General features: G+C 43.0%; 2 protein-coding genes across 2 annotated transcripts in view; both read right to left on the reverse strand.

The window, feature by feature from the left end:
* Positions 1–738: 738 nt before the first annotated feature.
* Positions 739–3,091, reverse strand: Mrps16 (mitochondrial ribosomal protein S16). Its single transcript, XM_004657818.2, has 3 exons — positions 2,975–3,091; positions 1,977–2,237; positions 739–978 (listed from the first exon to the last, which is right to left on the reverse strand). The coding sequence occupies exons 1-3, from the start codon at positions 2,985–2,987 to the stop codon at positions 845–847; spliced, it is 408 nt and encodes a 135-aa protein (XP_004657875.2). The 5' UTR covers positions 2,988–3,091; the 3' UTR covers positions 739–844.
* A 4,641-nt stretch (positions 3,092–7,732) lies between these two features.
* Positions 7,733–19,183, reverse strand: part of Cfap70 (cilia and flagella associated protein 70) — a 68,022-nt gene continuing 56,571 nt past the window's right edge. The window contains exons 24-28 of the mRNA XM_045137550.1: positions 17,597–17,758; positions 15,775–15,864; positions 14,565–14,666; positions 9,038–9,085; positions 7,733–8,014 (exon numbers count right to left, since the gene is read on the reverse strand). Of these exons, the coding sequence (XP_044993485.1) occupies positions 7,934–8,014; positions 9,038–9,085; positions 14,565–14,666; positions 15,775–15,864; positions 17,597–17,758 (483 nt within the window). The 3' untranslated portion in view covers positions 7,733–7,933. The remainder of the gene's footprint in view (positions 8,015–9,037; positions 9,086–14,564; positions 14,667–15,774; positions 15,865–17,596; positions 17,759–19,183) is intronic.

Below are 19,183 nucleotides of genomic sequence, written 5' to 3' on the forward strand. Positions count from 1 at the left end.
ATGATACCTTATAATCTTCACAAATCATTTTGCAGTATAGCCCCTCGGACACATGACAGTGCTTTGTAGGATTAGCCTCCTTCTAAGTTCTCATTCTTAGGTAGGTAGGTCATGTCTCAAGTAAACAATATGAACCCCTAATAAAACAGACAATAAACAAGTTAAATGTTTTCTTGAGTTTGAGGAATAATAGAATGATTAAGGACACATCTGGGACAGAAATGGTGGCTCAACCCTGAAATCCAGGCACTTGGAGGGCAGTCAAAAGGATGGTTACAAGTTCCAGGCCAGCCAGGGCCACTCAGTGAGAGCTTACCTCATTTAAAAGACTTTAAAGCTAGGTGTGATGGTGCACACCTTTAATCCCAGCACTCGGGAGGCAGAGGTAGGAGAATCGCCGTGAGTTCGAGGCCACCCTGAGACTACACAGTGAATTCCAGGCCAGCCTGGGCCAGAATGAGACCCTACCTCAAAAACACAACAACAACAAAAAAAATAAAAATGAACATTTGGGTGGGCCAAACAAATTCCGATTAGAGGTTCTGAAGCAGGAAAATTGTGGAAGGTACCCAAGTGATCCAAGAGCCAACTCAAAGTCCAATCTTACCCACAGCTACTACTTTTCCAAGATGAGGGAAGAAAATCCTATGAGCGATCTATAAATAGTAGTAGCTCTTAAGTCAGACAAGAACAAACCTCTGCTTGATCACTGCTCAGGTTAGGCCAGAAGAGAACATGTGACTGAGAAAACTCCATTTATTAACCTCCACACTAACAAAAGAGCACTGCACAATGCTTTTAGAGGACTTTGACGCTGTAACCACTACTGTGCTCATCACTGAAGTTAGCTCACTTCTGTTTCTGTAGGCTCTGTGTCTGTTTTCTGAGAAGCCAAGAGGACTTCACGTGCCCGTTTCCTTCGCAATCTCTCGGCACTTGTGATCATCATAGGATGCAGAGGGAAAAAGCCAGAGAGTCCTAAAAGCAACAGGGTTTTCATTATAATATGGTACGTGACAATATTTCCCTGGGAACTCTACCTCTCTGAACTGTTATCAGAGACCTGATAAGAGAATACAACATGAAATATGGTTGTCATTCCTCTTCCAATTTCTTTTCCCCCCTCATTGCTAGAAGCCAGTGGGTGGTGTCTACTTTCTAACCTTGTTCTCCTTACTAGGGGGAAAAAGGTGTGTGTGGGGTATTCTGAAAGATGGGCACCCCAAGACACACCATTCCCATTTTTAGCATAAAATTCCAGTCACCCTAAAGTCTCACAAGCAAGGGGTCTTCAGATTCAAAATGGCCATTAACCAAAACATCAGATTCCACTCCAACCAGAGCAGCATGGAAGGAATGAAAAAATTATTTTTTCCTTTTTTTCCAAGGTAGGGTTTCACCCTAACCCAGGCTGACCTGGAATTCACTATGCAGTCTCAGGGTGACCTCCAACTCTCAACGATCCTACTACCTCTGCCTCCCAAGTACTGGAATTAAACAGTATTCACTGCCACATCCAACTTATTATTTTGTTTTCTTAAAGATTATTTAAGTCTGGTGTGGGGGAGCACACCTTTAATCACAGCACTTGAGAGGCAGAGGTAGGAGGATCACCCTGAGACTACTTAGTGAGTTCCAGGTCAGCCTGGTCTAGAGTGAGATCCTACCTCGAAAAACCAAAAATAAATAAATAAATAAATAAATTTTAAAAGATTATTTATTTATTTAATGGGTGGGTAGGCAGATAGAATGGGCATGCCAGGGCCTCCAGCCACAGCAAACAAACTCCAGAGGCATGTGCCACCATGTGCAGCTGGCTTTAAGTGGGTCCTGGAGAATCACACCGGGGTCCTTAGGCTTTGCAGGCAAGCGACTTAACCACTAAGCCAGCCCTGAAAAATCATTCTTTACTCTCGTTATCGTCAACTACTTTAGCACAAAACCCCCTAAATGAGATGAGACCAGAAACAGGTTACCTAGAAGCTTCTCCATGGGCTTAGAGAGGTGGGCCCCACAGCCAAGCCAGTGTCGGATCCTGTCCAGATTGAGGGCCACAAGTTTTTCCCCGTGACTGTTGGGCAGTGGATCATAGGAGCCCAACTGCTCCACGAAACGGCCGTTCCTGGGGCACTTGTTGTGAGCAGCCACGATGCGGTAAAAGGGCCTGTTGGTGCAGCCACCCAACGCGAGGCGAATGGTTAAGTGGCCCCCGCGGTAACCTCTACACACAAGGGTAGCTGCAGAGAGAGAACTGGTTAGGACACTAATACGGAGGACACAAAACAAGTCACATGAAGGACAGGGTCAATTGTTTCCTTTTTAAAAATATTTTATTAGCGGGACACAGTGGCACACATCTTTAATCCCAGCACTCGGAGGCAGAAGCAGGGCAGCTATGAGTTCAATGACACCCTGAGACTACAGAGTGAATTCCAGGATACCCTGGGATAGAGCGAGAATCTACCTCGAAAAAACAAAAAGAAAAAAAAAAAATTTACTTAATGGGGAGAGAGAGAATAGGCGTGCAAGGGTCTCTAGCCACTGCAAACAAATTCCAGACGCATGGCCACCTTGTGCACCTGGCTCACGTGGATCCTGGGGAATCGAACCTGGGTCCTTTGGCTTTGCTGGCAAATGCCTTAGCCGCTAAGCCATCTCTCCAACCTAAATTCTTTCCTTCCATTCAAACGTCCTCACCTCCAACCTATTCTAGTCCATCTGGCTTACTCCTTATCCACTTGTCCACTCCCCCACAGCCCTGTCACTTCCTAGCTGTGACCTTATCGTGAGTCGCCTTGTCCGTAAAACGAGGATTGCAGCGAGGACTAGGTGGCGAAAACGGAGGCGAGAAGCAACACAGGAGTGTGGCTGCTCCGGGATGGGGCTGGTCTCCAGCGCACCCAAGACAGCGCGGCTGCACCCGGCCCGGCCGCCGCACCCGAGCCCAGGAGGCCTCGCGGGCCCGACCACTCACTGAGGTGGACCATAGTGCCGCCCAGCTACGGCCCTCGGGATGTCTCACGGAACAGACCGCTTCAGCCAGCGATGCCAGGCTCCGGAAGTGCATGACCATCCGCCCCGCCTCTTCCGCTTTCCCTCCGTAAAGCAACGCTGTTTTGCGTAAAGCAACTGTCGCAAAAGAGTCTGTTTCCGCCGGGCGTGGTGGCTCACGCCTTTAATCCCAGCACTCGGGAGGCAGAGGTAGGAGGATCACCATAAGTTCAAGGCCACCCTGAGACTACAGAGTTAATTCCAGGTCAGCCTGGACCAGAGTGAGACCCTACCTTGAAAAACCAAAAAAAAAAAAAATAATAATAAGAGTCTGTTTCCCTCTCTCCCTTCTCCCCTCTCCTCCCTTCTCTTCCCTCTATTCTCCTCTCCCCTCTCTCTCCCTCCTTCTCCCCTCTCTCCCCACTCTGCACTCTTCCCTCTCCTCCCTCCCCTTTCCCCTTCCCCCCTCCTATATGTATGTGTGCGTATACCACCGAAAAAAAGTCCAGGCACAGATGGATTCACTGATGAATTTAACAGACCTTCATGGAAGAACTAACACCAATGCTTCTCAAACTTTTCCATAAAATGGAAAAGGAAGGAAGCTGGGCTTGGTGGCGCACGTCTTTAATCCCAATGCTTGGGAGGCAGAGGTGGGAGGATCACTGTGAGTTCAAGGCCACCCTGAGAAGACAGAGTGAATTCCAGATCAACCTACACTAGAGTGAAACCCTACCTTGAAAAACTAGGAGAAAGAAAGACAGACAAAAAGAGAGGGAGGAAGGGAGGAGGGAGGGAGGGAAGGAAGGAAGAAAGGGAAGGAAAGAAAGAAAGAAGGAAGGAAAGGAAGAAAAGGAAGGAATCCTACCAAAATGCCTTCTACACCTTCTACGAAGCCAGCATCACCCTGATACCAAAACCAGACAAAGATAGAACAAAAAAAGTAAAAATTGCAGACTAATCTCCCTCATGAACATATATTAAAAAGTTCTCAAGAAAATATTGGCAAACAATACAATAATCAGAAATATCATCCACCCTGACCAAGTAGGCTTTATCCCAGAGATGCAGGGATGGTTCAACATATGCAAATTGATGAATGTAATACACAATATAAATGGACTGAAGGACCAAAAGGTCACATGATCATCTCGTTAGATGCATCAAAAGCATTTGACAAAATCCAAAATCCCTTCATGATAAAAGTACTATGGAAACTGGAAATAGAAGGAATATATTTCAACATAATAAAGGCTATTTATGACAAATATAGCCAACATAATACTAAATGGAGAAAAACTTGAAGCTTTTCCATTAAAATCAGGAACAAGACAAGGGTGTCCACTGTCCCCACTTTTATTCAGTATAGTGCTGGAAGTCTTTGCCATAGCACTAAGGCAAGAGACACACATAAAAGGGATACAGATTGGAAAGGAAGAGATCAACTTATTATTTGCAGGTGATATGATTCTCTATATAAAGGACCCTAAAGACTCTACCAGCAAACTGTTAGAGCTGATAAACACCTATAGCCATGTAGCAGGATACAAAATAAACACACAGAAATCAGTAATCTCCTATATGCTAATAACAAACACACAGAGAATGAAATCAGAGAATCACTCCCATTCACAATTGCATCAAAAAAAAAAGTACCTTGAAATCAACCTAACCAAGGAAGTAAAGGATCTCCACAATGAAAACTTTAAAACACTCAAGCGAGAAATTGCAGAAGACACAAGGAAAATGGAAAGATATCCCTTGTTCTTGGGTCAGAAGAACTAATATTGTGAAAATGGCAATCTTACCCAAAGCAGTCTGCACATTTAAAGCAATCCCCATCAAAATTCCAATGACATTCTTCATGGAAATAGAAAAAACAATCCAAAAATTCATTTGGAAGCACAAAAAACCTTGAATATCTAAAACAATTTTGAGTAACAAAAATAAGGCTGATGGTATCACTATACCTGACTTTAATCTATAGTACAGTGCCATAATTACAAAAAAAAAAGCATGGTAATGGCACAAAACAGACATGCAGATCATTGGAACAAGATAGAGGAACCAGATGTAAGTCTGGGTACCTATAGCCACCTGATCTTAACAAAAATTGCCAAAAATATTCATTGGAGAAAAGACAGCCTCTTTAGCAAATGGTGCTGGGGAAACTGGATGTGTATCTGTAGAAGGATGAAAATCGATCCTTATCTCTCTCCATGCACAAGAATTAAGTCCAAATGGATCAAAGACCTTCATATCAGAGCCAAAACACTGAAACTGCTAGAGGAAAAAGTAGGGAAAACCCTTCAACACACTGGTCTTGGCAAAGACTTTCTGAATATAACCCCAATTGCTCAGGAAATAAAACCACAGATCAACCACTGGGACCTCATGAAATTACAAAGCTTTTGTACAGAAAAGGGCACTGTAAATACAGCAGAGTCAACCTACATAATGGGAGAAAAATCTTTGCCAGCTGTACATCTGACAGAGGATTAATATCAAATATATAATATACAGAGAACTCAAAAACCTAAATAATATGAAATCAAACAACCCAATTTTTAAAAATGGGCTATGGAACTAAATAGAGAGTTTTCAAAAGAAGAAACACAGATGACATATAGAAATCTAAAAAAAATGTTCTAAACCCCTTAGCCATCAGGGAAATTCAGATTAAAACTACATTGAGATTCCATCTCACTCCTGTCAGACCAGTTATCATCAAGAAAACAAATGACCGGGCTGGAGAGATGGCTTAGCGGTTAAGCGCTTTCCTGTGAAGCCTAAGGACCCCGGTTCAAGGCTCAGTTCCCCAGGTCCCACATTAGCCAGATGCACAAGGGGGCGCACGCGTCTGGAGTTCGTTTGCAGAGGCTGGAAGCCCTGGCGCGCCCATTCTCTCTCTCTCTCTCTCTATCTGTCTTTCTCTCTCTGTCTGTCACTCTCAAATAAATAAATAAATAAATAAATAAATAAAAGAAAACAAATGACCATAAATGCTGACGAGGATGCAGAAAAAGAGGAACCCTTCTACACTGCTGGTGGGAATGCAATCTAGTGCAGCCATTGTGGAAATCAGTGTGGAGGTTCCTGAGACAGATTACCATATGACCCAGCTGTACCACTCCTAGGCATATATCCTAAGGACCCATCTCACTACCTTTGAGATACTTGCTCAATCATGTTTACTGCTGCTCTATTCACAATTGCTAGTAAATGGAACCAGCCTAGATGCCCCTCAACTGATGAGTGGATAATGAAGATATGGCACATTCATACAATGGAGTTCTATTCAGAGGTAAAGAAAAATGAAATTATGTAACTTGCGGGAAAATAGATGGATCTAGAAAGGATTATACTAAGTGAGGTAACCCAGGCCCAGAAAGCCAAACGTCACATGTTCTCTAATATGTGGATCCTAGCTACAGATGATTGGACTTCAATGTGAGTAGGAAGAAAACTCAGTAGCAAAGGACAGTAAGCTACAAAGGGGATATAAAGGGAATAAAAAGGGAGGGAGAGGGAACTTAATAGGATGGTATTGTATATATGTAAGTAGAACAGATTAATAGGGGTAAAAAGGCCTAAGTGAGGTCAGGAGAAGAGATTGAGTAAAGGAAAGGTAGAGGGAGAGCTAATCAAAATCTAAGAGGCTATAAATAAGTCATATGGAAACCTACTTTTTTGGACAATGGTATACTCAGAAGCCATAAATTGTTACTAGAAAATTTTCAGTGTGAGGGATGGGATACCTTCCAGTGAGATGTTGGCCAGGGAGGTCCCTGATGCCCCCAAAACATTACAGGCCATTGCCAAGGCCCTTGGTTTCCCACCAGGAATAGATGGTAAGACCCTATTGCTGAAGAATCCACATACTTGGGCTGCAAGGTCACTGAGAAACCCTGCTGGAGCTGAGCTGATAACCTCCTCCATGAAGACCAGCTGACAGAGAGCTGGAGAAAGCTATGTTACATGCAGTTCAATAGGAGAGAGAAAAATCACCAGTGAAGATACTCAACAGTGGATACTGCAAGCCTTAAATTTGGGCAGCCAGACCAAATGAGCCTGGGAGGATGGGGGAAACCAACTGTCTCTAACTGGACTGGAGGCCCACTCCATGGAAGGGAATACATCCCTGATACTGAAAATCTTCAATAGGGGTAGTCATGAGCCCTAGGGGTGTAACGTCTGCTGCTGTCTGGCTAAATGTATATACTATGCTCACCAAACTGCCCAGTAAGCACTTCTCTTAATGTTCATACCCATATATTAATGCTACTCTCACTTTTGGTTGGAGAAGCTTCTCTTTTCAGAAGGCAGTGACCTTGGGATGACTCAGAAGATACCATGGTGCCGAGAAGAAGTGACAGAGGAGTGCTCAGCACGGAAATACCTCTATCACAACCTCCAAGGCTTAGGGTCCATTGCGGAAGAGGTGGCAGAAAGAATGTAAGAGCTAAAGGAAGGATAGAACTCCTTACAATGTGTTCCTTCAGACAGAAAATGGCCTGGATATCCATGACCTCACAGGGCCTGACACTACCTACACAAAACCATCATAATATGAGGAAAAGATCATGACATCAAAATAAAACAGAGACTGATGGAGAGGGGGAAGGGAGAAGGGGTTTCAAAGGGGAAAGTGGGGGGGATATTGTCTAAAATTATGGAAGTTGTCAGTAAAAAAATTTAAAAACCTATATATATTTACATATAGCTCCAGAAACACTGATGATGAATTTTGAATTTGTATTGTTTATTGTGACCCAGTTTACAGTTGACCTTTTAAGGCATCCAAGAACAGCAGATAGAAGTAAATGGTTTTCTGTTTGTGATGAACGTTCTTTGTCCTCCAGCTCCATGTTTCATATGATGACAGTATGGGAAGGAAAGATGCTCAGAGTCCAATATTGAAAATTCTCCACTTGTAAAGATATCAGAAAGATGGGTCTCCAAAGCCAACCATTTCCTGTACTCTGTGGATTTCTGCAAGCAGAGCCTCATCTTTCAGTTTCAGCTGCATGAACAAGGCAGAGAAGAACATGTCACATCTGATAGAACTATATGAACCTTTGAAGACCCCTCTTCTGTCAAGCTAAAATTTTTTGGAAATGGAATGGGATTTTCCTGTGTTCTCTGTTTCATGGAAACTATTATAAAGACCATAGGATGTCATGTTAGTTATGTGGGTATGCATTGTGAAAATGCACCAAACACTATAAACGTGTATGATTTACACATTTTTAGTAAGATAAATTTATTGGCTTTTTTTTTTTTTTTTTTTAGTTAGGGTTTTGCTCCAAGCCAGGCCAAGCTGAAATCTGTCGTCCGATGCTAGCCTTGAACTCACAGCGATCCTCCTATCTCTGCCTCCTGAGTGCTGGAATTAAAGGTGTGTGTCACTATGCCTGTCTTGAAGTTATTTTTTTTAATGGTCACATTGTGGCTGGATGGATGGCTTAACAGTTAAGGTGCTTGCTTACAAAGCCAAAGGACCCAGGTTCGATTCCCCAGGACCCACGTAAGCCAGATGCACAAAGAGGAACATGCATCTAGAGTTCGTTTGCAGTGGCTACATACCCTGACAGCCCCCCCGCAAAATAAAAACCAATCTCTCTTCTTGCAAACAAATAAATGAAATTTTAAAAACAGGGTGAAGGCCGGGCGTGGTGGTGCACACCTTTAATCCCAGCACTGGGAGGCAGAGGTAGGAGGATCACTGTGAGTTCAAGACCACCCTGAGACTACATAGTGAATTCCAGGTCAGCCTGGGCTAGAGACCCTACCTCGAAAAACAAAATAAATAAATAAATAAAATAAAATAAAAATAAAAACAGGGTGAAGAATTATTGAGGAAAACACCCAACATTGATCTCTGGTCTCTACATGCACACACATATGCACACACACATACCACACTACACACGCAAGCAAAAATATATAATATGAGATACTCAGAAGTCCTAAATTAAGGCAACACCTTCTTCCTGGTTTACCAACCTCAGCCTGGGCAGGCAAATGACAGTAATCTGTGTCATACCTTTATCGTGTACTTGTAGGCCTGCTCAGCTTCCAGTTGCCGACCAACCTGAAAGAGTGCAGCAGCTGGTGAGGAGGAGAGCTCATAGACCTTAATGTGCACAAAGCACATTGCCTCAGCGTTTCTGCCTAGCACAGAGGTTATCACCTTCCAAATGAAGACCCTGTGAGCTCAAAGGAAGAAGGAAATGAAACATGGTAGGGAAAAGATAGTCTTTTGGAAGGTCCTTTTAATTTCAGAAAACTCAAAAGACGATATAAGCTCTGTGCTGGTTTGATGCAGGCGTCCCCCATAAACTTGGGTGTTCTGGATGCTTGATTCCAAGCTGGTGGCAATTTGGGTAATGGAGGTTTGTTGAAGGAGGTGTGTTTTGGGGGGTGAGCTTATGAGTGTTATAACCAGCTTCCCCTTACTAGAGTTTGACTCATTCTCCTGCTGCTGTTTTCCATCTGCTGTGGCAGAGGTGATGTCCACTCTGTGCTCATGCCACCCTTACCCTGACATCATGGAGCTTCCCCTTGAGTTTATAAGCCAAGAGAAACCCTTTCCTCCCACAGGTGGCTTTTGGTGGGGTGCTTTGTACAAGAAAGGAGAAGGTAACTGCAACAGCCTCCCTTTTCTTTTCTGAAAATGCCATAGGAAATACTTTGTGGTGCTTACTTTTTGATTTACATTATCTTCATTGTGATTTTAAAAAATATTTTTTAAAATTTATTTATTTATGTATTTATGTATTTATTTATTTGACAGAGAAAAAGGGAGGGAGGGAGGGAGAGGGAGAGAATGGGTGCATGCCAGGGCCTCCAGCCACTGCAAACGAACTCCAGACACTTGTACCCCCTTGTGCATCTGGCTAATGTGGGTCCTGGGGAATTGAACCTGGGTCCTTTGGCTTTACAGGCAAGTGCCTTAACTGCTAAGCCATCCCTCCAGTCCTCATTGTGATGTTTTAAGTGCTGTATATATTCATTTCCTTCAAAAGAAATCTTTTAAAAATATTTTATTATTTACTTATTTATTTGAGAGAGAGGGGGGCGGAAGAAGAAAGATAGAAGCAGATATAGAGAATGGGTGTCCCACAGCCTCCAGCCACTGCAAATGAGCTCCAGACGCATGCACTACCTGTGCATCTTAACTGCTAACCCATCTCTCCAGCCCCTATATATTATTTTTAACCTGGAAGACTTAGGAGACGATTACAATTTATTGATGCATCATAATAAAAAGAGGAACTTAGGCATAAAGAAGACAAATAATTTACCATATTTCTTAAACCAGTAAGAAAGATTCTGGCTTTCTCTCTCTTTCTCTTTCTTTCTTTCTTTCCCTCTCTCTTGCTCTTTCTTTTTCTTTGTTTCTTTCTTCCTTCCTTCCTTCCTTCCTTCCTTCCTTCCTTCCTTCCTTCCTTCCTTCCTTCTTTCTTTCTTTCTTTCTTTCTTTCTTTCTTTCAGATTATGGTTTTTAAAACAATAAAGACTAGATGCAGAACTCAGGTTTTCCCTTACTACACTTTCTATAGCTCTATGCATTAAAAAAAGTACAAGCCAAGTCTGGGGCACACTCCTTTAATTCCAGCACTCGGTAAGAGAATCACTGTGAGTTCAGGGCCTCCCTGAGAATACATAGTGAATTCCAGGTCATCCTGAGCTAGAATGAGACCCTACCTCATAAAAACAAAAAACAGCCAGGAGTGGTGGAGCATGTCTTTAATCCCAGCACTCAGGAGGCGGAGGTAGGAGGATTGCTGTGAGTTTGAGGCCCACCCTGAGACTACATAGTGAATTCCAGGTCAGCCTGAACTAGAGTGAAACCCTACCTCAAAAAAACTAAAAAAAGTACATATCAGGGCTGGAGAAGTGGCTGAGCAGTTAAGACACTTGACTGCAAAACCTAAGGAACCAGGTTCAATTCCCCAGTACCCACATAAAGCCAGATGCACAAGGTAATGCATGCATCTGGAGTTCGTGTTCTGTTGTCCTGGCATGCCCACTGTCTCTCTCTCTCTCTCTCTCTCTTAAATAAATAAATAAATAAGTAAGTAAATAAATAAATAAAATTTAAAGTACATATCAGAATTTTCCATGAAGATCTGGATATAAGGTGAGACCACCAAATACTGGTCTTTGTAGACATCATTTTTGGTGCATAGCAAATTAGAGTATACAAAGTCACATAAGAAAGCTTGAGTATGGCCATTTGTGGTAGCACATGCCAATAGGAAATTGCTTAAGAGATGAAGGCAGGAGAACCAGAAGTTTGAAAGTCAGCCTGGGTCACACAGAAAACAAAACAAAAAAAAGCTTGACTATATAAATTATGTATTTTCTATTTTCATTGGAATATTTTCACTGGAAGAGAATTTGGACAGACTTGTCTATTTCAATTCTCTGATCAATGCTAATCCATATGAGATTCTTACTAGCCCACAAAATTGTCATACACTAAATCTATAATTCTTATAATATCAACCGTTTGAAATCTGCCCACCTGAAGATCACTGGATTGCCACAGCACTTTCCAGCTCACCTTCTCTTCCTACTACTGTTAGCTTTGAGAGGCAGAGGTAGGAGGATCACTGTGAGTTTGAGGCCAGCCTGAGACTAAATAGTGAATTCCAGGTCAGCCTGAGCTAGAGTGAGACCGTACCTCAAAAAAAGGGGGATGGGCAAGGGGGTGGTGCCAAGCTGGGCATGGTGGTTTTGCCTGTAATAAATCTTTTCTACATCTGTGCTGGTCTAGAACTTTGACCCTCTTGCTGTGGCTGTGGCTTGTCACTGTTGTTCACGGTACAACACAGACTTTATTCAGATTTTTTTCCAATAATGTCCTTTATGGCAAAATAAAAGCATGCATAGCATCAGTTTTTAAAAATCTAGGATAGTTTCTTCATTACTTTTCTTCTTGTGATAACAAAATACCCAACACAAGCAGTATAGGAAGGAAGGGTTTCCTTTGGCTCACAGTTCGAGGGCACAGTCCATCGTGGTAGCAGGAACATGAGGTGGCTGCAATACTGCCACAGCCAGCAAGTAGACAGAGAAATCCTGGTGTTTAGATCACTTTCTCCTTTTATTTAGCCTGGAACCCCAATCCATGGAATGGTGCCACCTTCATTTATGATGGGTCTCCATGTCTCAGTCAACCCAATCTAGGAACTCTCATAGAAATGCCCAGTGGTGTGTCTCCTAGGTGATTCTAGGACTGTTGACAATATTCACCATCACAAATAGATGGAGTCTTTGTTTTTTTATTTTATTATTTTTATGAGAGAGAGAGAGTGAGTGAAAGAGAGAGAATTCGAACACCAGGGCCTCTAGCCACTGCAACTGAACTCCAGATGTGTGCACCACCTTGCGTGCATGTGCATGCATGACCTTGTGCACATGCATCACTTTGTGTGTCTGGCTTATGTGGGACTTAGAGAGTGCCTCAAACTCTAAGCCATTTGTCCAGCCCGAGACTTTGTTTTATGACACTGGCATTTTGTAAAGTATAACACAGTTACTATGTAAAATACTCCCCCGATCTGTGTTTGTCTTATCTTTCTTTTTTTTTGCGGGGGGGGGCTTTTCAAGGTAGGGTCTCACTCTGGCCCAGGCTGACCTGGAATTCACTATGTAGTCTCAGGCTGGCCTCGAACTCACAGTGATCCTCATACCTCTGCCTCTCAAATGCTGGGATTAAAGGTATGTGTCACCACGCCCAGCTCTTTAAAACTATTTTTAAAAATTAAAAAAAAAAACATGCTTGTAGCTGGGCATGGTGGCACACACCTTTAATCCCAGCACTTGGGAAGCAGGTGGATCTGTCAGTTCAAGGCTACCCTGAGACTATATAGTGAATTCCAAGTCAGCCTGAGCTAGAGTGAGACCCTACCTTGAAAAAAACAACAAAAAAAAATATAGATAGATAGATAGATAGATAGATAGATAGATAGATAGATAGGTTATTTATTTGACAGAGAGAGAGAGATTGAGAGAGAATAGCTACAGCAGAGCCTCCAGCTTCCTCAAACAAACTCCAGATACATGTGCCTCCTTGTGCATCTGGCTTATGTGGGTCCTGGGAAATCAAATCTGGTCCTTTTGTCTTTGCAGGCATGCACCTTAACTGCTAAGCCATCTCCTTAGCCCCATGTTTTTGTTTTTTTGTTTTGATTGAGAGAGAGAGAGACTCAAGACAGAATGAGCATGTCAGAGCCTTCAGCTGCTGCAAGTGAACCCCAGATGCATGCACTACGTTGTGCATCTGGCTTACATGGGTCCTGGGGAATTGAACCTGGGTCCTTTGGTTTCACAGGCAAATGCCTTAACTGCTAATCCATCCCTCCAGCCTCAAACATTTAAAAAAGTTATTTATTTATTCATTAGAGATAGAGAGAGGGAGAGAGAGAAAACGGGCACACCAGGGCCTCTAGCTACTGCAAATAAATTCCAGACACATGGGTCACCTTGTGCATCTGGCTTACATGGGACCTGAAGAATTGAACCTGGGTCCTTAGGCTTCACAGGTAAGCACCTTAACCGCTAAACCATCTCTCCAGTCCTACAAACATGTTTTTAAGTTTTTCCAAAATTTGTGCGGTTTGGGCCTATATTTTAGGTTCTGATATATAGTTTTTCTTCAGGTAATCTGTATATATTTGTTGCAACCTTTGTGATCTGCTATGTGTTCAAATATTTTATGACTAACTTATTTGTGTGTGAAAAGAATGTGCCCTCTAATTGTTACATGTAGAGTTTTAACCTGGTGATTAAACTTATCCCAATTAACAAATATGTCCTTATTTATTTCCCATGCGATCTATCAGTCTGTGGGAGGAGTATATTAAGACCTTTGTATTGATCCACTTAGCTCAAAACTGAAGAAGCCCAGCCCAGTAAGGTTAAGCTATTTGCTGCAGGTCTCAAAACCGCTTGGGGCAGAGCTGGGATAAGAATCCAGATATTTCTAATATTGCCACCTGGGGTATTTACTCCAAAGAGAAAAAAAGCCTGTACCTTTTATTTTGTTCATTTCTCTTACAACCATAACATTCCCTGTCAATGTGGTATAAGTTGGAAAACTGAGAGTTGCTGTCATTACTCCCAGTTTGATCCCAGATTAAAGTGCAAGTCACTTATATGAGACCATAGGAGAGTTACATTTTGTTTATTTATTTTTAGTATATTCATTTGACAGAGGGAGATAGGGCGAGAACTCCAGATGCATGTGCCACTTCGTGTATCCAGTTTTGTATGGGTACTGGGGAATTGAGTCTAAGCTAGCAGGCTTTGAAAGCAGTCTCCTCAGCCCATAGCCCATTTTTGAAACCTCCTTTATAGGAGACTCATCTGAACGTGTGATTGCAAGTGCATTTCAAGTAGACTCTGCTTGCATGGACTCCCCTCTGCCATTCATGTAATGACCAAACCCAGAGCTCATCAAGCTTCAGTCATGCAACACAGCCTCCCACCCTCTCTTCTTTACTTGGTCCCTCACCTTAACCCCATGGAAAGGCCTGTAAAAGGCATTAAGGAGCACTTACTTTTAAGCAGACCAGAGCCAGGTATGCCCATACTTCTGCATTGTAGTTGTTCAACGCATTGGCTTCAGTGAGAGCATCCTCGGCCTCCGTGAGCTCCTCCAGCTACCCAGAAAAGGGAGACATGGCATGTAACACAGGTGGTTTTAACTTATGCCAGCTGGGGTCAGCTTAACTGAAACCACCATATTCAGCAATAGATATCCATGACCTATGCCAGTGCTTTTCAACTTTTATTATATTATTATTTAGTTTATTGTACTATTTATAACACCAGAACTTTATTCCAACAAATCTTATGAATTGGTATAATATATGAATTAATTAAAAGTCAAATTGCTCTGACTAAAAGGAAAGCCACATGGCCTCCTAGGCTCCTACTGTATACCCCTCTCTTCCTCTTGAACTCTAGAGCAGTCCACGAGAGTGTCTGTGAACAAGAGCTTCAGTGCCAAGACGGGAAATCAATAAGGACTCCCCACCATATGTGCACCCTTCGGTGATTTCCCTATGCACAGTGAGATGTTAGGTACAATTTTAGTTTTATATTCTTTACACTGTACATCTCTTTTTTCGATGCTAAAATCTAATTTGTCTATCAAAATACCATTGTCCTGAAGGCTTCCTTTTCCCTAATGTCAAGGGTATTTTATTTTTCTACTTCAGAGTGATCTTCACTTTATGAACTTTGGATTTTTTTGAAGAGGGGTTAGCTTTTTTAAAAAATATTTTAACTTTATTTATTTGACAGAAAAAGAGGGAGGGGAGACGGGGGGGAGAGAATGTGTGTGTCAGGGCCTCCAGCCACTGCAAACAAACTCCAGATGTTTACGCCCCCATGTGCATCTGGCTAATGTGGGCCCTGGGGTATTGAACCTGGGTCCTTTGGCTTTGCAGACAAATGCCTCAACTGCTAAGCCATCTCTCCAACCCAGGGGTTAGTTTTTTCGAGGTAGGGTCTCACTCTAGCCTAGGCTGACCAGGACTCACTCTGTACCCCCAGGCTGGTAGGGGATCACTACCTCAGCTTCCTGAGTGCTGGAATTAAGGCATGGGCCACCACACCTGGCCATGAACAACTTTGAAGAAAAGCTTTTCAGTAGAACAGACTGCCCTGACTGCCATCATCCCAACCTGCACAGTGTGCTTGGAATACCAAAGAGTCAAGGTCGCCTGTGTGCACAGGCCTAGTCTCAGGCTTTTGTTCTCTTACCCGGTAACAGGCAATTCCTAGTCCTAGCCACGTGAGGCATGAAGGTGATCGCTTACAGGCTTGCATGTAGGTTTTCTTTGACTTTTCATACTGTCAAAAGAAAACACCATCAGACTACTATTCTGGAAGCTTCAAACACCACAGCTGAAAATAACCATGAGGCTTCTTTGAAAGCTTCACTCCAGAACAATCGAAGTTGAGTGAGTCCTTGGGATGTAGATTCATGTCTAAGGGAGCTCTTGCAGAGGACCAGTGAGGTGACAGGAGACAAGCAGACCAAATTAAAGGGCAGTAATTCCAAGGACTTTCTCAGTATAAGAATTAAGGGAAAGGTGGGTGTGGTGGTACACGCCTTTAATCCCAGCACTCGGGAGGCAGAGGTAGGAGGATCACTGTAAATTCAAGGCCACCCTGAGACTGCACAGTTAATTCCAGGTCAGCCTGGACCAGAGTGAGACCCTAATTCAAAAAAAAAAAAAAAAAAAAAAGAATTAAGGGAAAGAAGTATGCTGAAAATTCTGGGCAACTATAGTGATTATGTAAATCCCACCTAGATTGTATGAACTCAAAAGAGACATCATGTGGTAAGATTACAGACGCTGAGCCCCTAGACTAAAAGATAGACTTGACATAGATACTGTCATCCTTCTGAGGACCTGTTACCTTGTCACAAGGGGACTTAGAGGCATTATAGGAGACGTTGAGAACAATCTTCAGTCAGGTATGATACCTGTAACTCTAGCTACTCTTAGCTGTTTTGTTTTTTTTTTTTTTTTTTGGTTTTCTGAGGTAGGGTCTCATTGTAGCCCAGGCTGACCTGGAATTCGCTTCACAGTGGCTTTGAACTCTCGATGATCCTTCTACCTCTGTCTCCCGAGTGCTGGGATTAAAGGCGTGTGCCACCACGCCCGGCTTACCCTTAGCTTTTAAGAACTGAGGCAGGAGGATCATTTGAGTCTTCAAGGACAGTCTTGCAACACGTATGTCATATTTTTTTATTTGTTATTTATTCATTTAAGAGAGTATGGGCACATTAGGGCCTCTTGCTGCTACAAATGAACTCTAGATGCATGCACCACATTATTCATGTAGCTTTATGTGGGTACTGAGGGATCAAACCCAGGCTAGTAGACTTTGCAAGCAAGTGCCTTGACTGCTGAGCCATCTCCCCAGCCCTGTTTGTTGTTTTATTTTACTTATTTATTTTTTAGGGTAGGGTCTCACTGTAGCCCAGGCTGACCCAGAATTCACTATGTAGTCCCAGGCTGGCCTTGAGCTGAAAGTAATCCTCCTATCTCTGTCTCCTGAGTGCTGGGTTTAAAAGCATAAACTGCCACCACTCCCGGCCAACCTGCTGTTTGTTTAGAGATAGGCTTTTGCCATGTTTCCCAGGCTGGTCTTGAATATCTAGGCTTCCTCACCTTCCTGAGTGCTGGGACTCACTATAGGTACATACCACTACACAGCAAGACCGAGTCTCTGTCCAAAACAAAACTTCTAAAATGAGTATCCCTCAAGGGTTCATTTCTTATATTTCCTATGTGGGAGAAGGATCTGTAACTGACCCTTAGCAAGCAGCCTAGAGAGAGACCACCAGGTAGGCAGTGCTGTGAAGATGCAGCTTGCAATGAGCTCAGAAAAAAACTTCCCCTTGGGCTGGAGAGATGGTTCAATGGTTAAGGTGCTGGCCTGCAAAGCCCTTTCTGGGCAAGTGCCTTAATTGTTGAGCCGTCTCTCTAGCTCAGTTCTAAGTTTTTGACCTATCCTCTGGTCCCAGACATGGCCTGGCTGGCATGGTTACAGCCCACCCTCCATCCGTTACCTCTTTCTCCTCCAGATAGATGCGCCCCAGCCGCAGGAAGATGAAGTGCATCTCGGAAGCGTCCACTACAAAGCTCACAGCTCGCTCATAGCAGGCCTTGGCCTCAGCATGGTTTCCGCTCAGAAAGTAGAGGTGACCCTTCATACCCCAGACATTTGGATTCTGATAAAGCAAACAAGTAATGCATGGGATGAGGTGCTATTTAACAGTATCATTTCAATTTAAATAATAAGCTCATTTCCTTTTGCTCAGAGCACATATTTTGAAATAGAGCCATTTAGTTACACTGGGAGGCACCAATTTCAGTGAGAGTCTGCTCTCTCTTTTCCTTCTGGTATTCGTTAAAGCTATTTTACTTTTGGGATGAATATTATGAAAAAAATCAGGTATAAAAAGGGTTTTAGTATTCAAAACAAAAAAAAGTCTGGAAAACCTGAAATAGGAAAAAAGCATCTCCTAAATATCTATCCTTGTCCTTTCCCCTGATTAAAAAAAATTTACTTGTTTGAGAGACACAGAGAGAGAGAGAGAGAAAGAGGGAGAGAGAGAGAGAGCAAATGAGTGCACCAGAGTCTCCAGCTGCTGCAAACAAACTCCAAATGCATGTGCCACCTTGTGCATCTGGTTTTCATGGGTCCTGGGGAATCGACCCTGTGTCCTTAGGCTTTGCAGGCAAGCACCTTAACACTAAGCCATCTCTCCAGCCCTCCCCTGATTTTTGTAAGACACATTATTACTTAAGAAACATGAATAGAATGGTATATGTGAATACTGACAACAGATGATTCCCCACACCCTGTCACCACCACAAAACTTCCTGTAATAATTGCACCACTTTTTCTCTCTCTCTTTCTTTCTTTCTTTCTTTTTTTTTTTTTTTTTTTTTTGGTGGTTTTTCAAGGTAGGGTCTCACTCTAGACCAGGCTGACCTGGAATTCACTATGGAGTCTCAGGGTGGCCTCGAACTCACAGTGATCCTCCTATTTCTGCCTCCCGAGTGCTGGGATTAAAGGCGTGCGCCACCACGCCCGGCTTCCTTTTTTCTTTTTGAGACACAGTTTTGTTATATTGGCCAGGCTGGCTTTAAGCAGTCCTCCTTCCTCAGCCTCCCAAGTAACTGAGAATACAGGCATAAACTAGAGAGCCCTGCTGTCGTCATCAGTTTTTTTTTTTCTTTTTATTACAACAGTCTTTTTCTTTCTTTCTTTCTTCCTTTTTTTTTTTTTTTTTTTTTTTTTTTTTTGATTTTTCATGGTAGGGTCTCACTCCAGCCCAGGCTGTCCTGGAATTCACTATGGAGTCTCAGGGTGGCCTCGAACTCACAGTAATGCTGCCCAAGTGCTGGGATTAAAGGCGTGAGCCACCACGCCCTGCTCTTCTTTTCTCTCTTTTTTTGTTCTTTTGGTTTTTCGAGATAAGGTCTCACTCTAACTCAGGCTGACCTGGATTTCACTGTGTCATCTCAGGGTGGCCTGGACTCAGGCGATCCTCCTATCTCTGCTTCCCAAGTGCTGGGATTAAAGGCATGTGCCACCATGCCCGGGTTTTTTTTTTTTTTTTTTTTTTTTTTTTTAATGAGAGAGAGAG

The sequence above is a fragment of the Jaculus jaculus genome, chromosome 18 (genome assembly GCF_020740685.1).
Source record: "Jaculus jaculus isolate mJacJac1 chromosome 18, mJacJac1.mat.Y.cur, whole genome shotgun sequence".
Classification (NCBI taxonomy): domain Eukaryota; kingdom Metazoa; phylum Chordata; class Mammalia; order Rodentia; family Dipodidae; genus Jaculus; species Jaculus jaculus.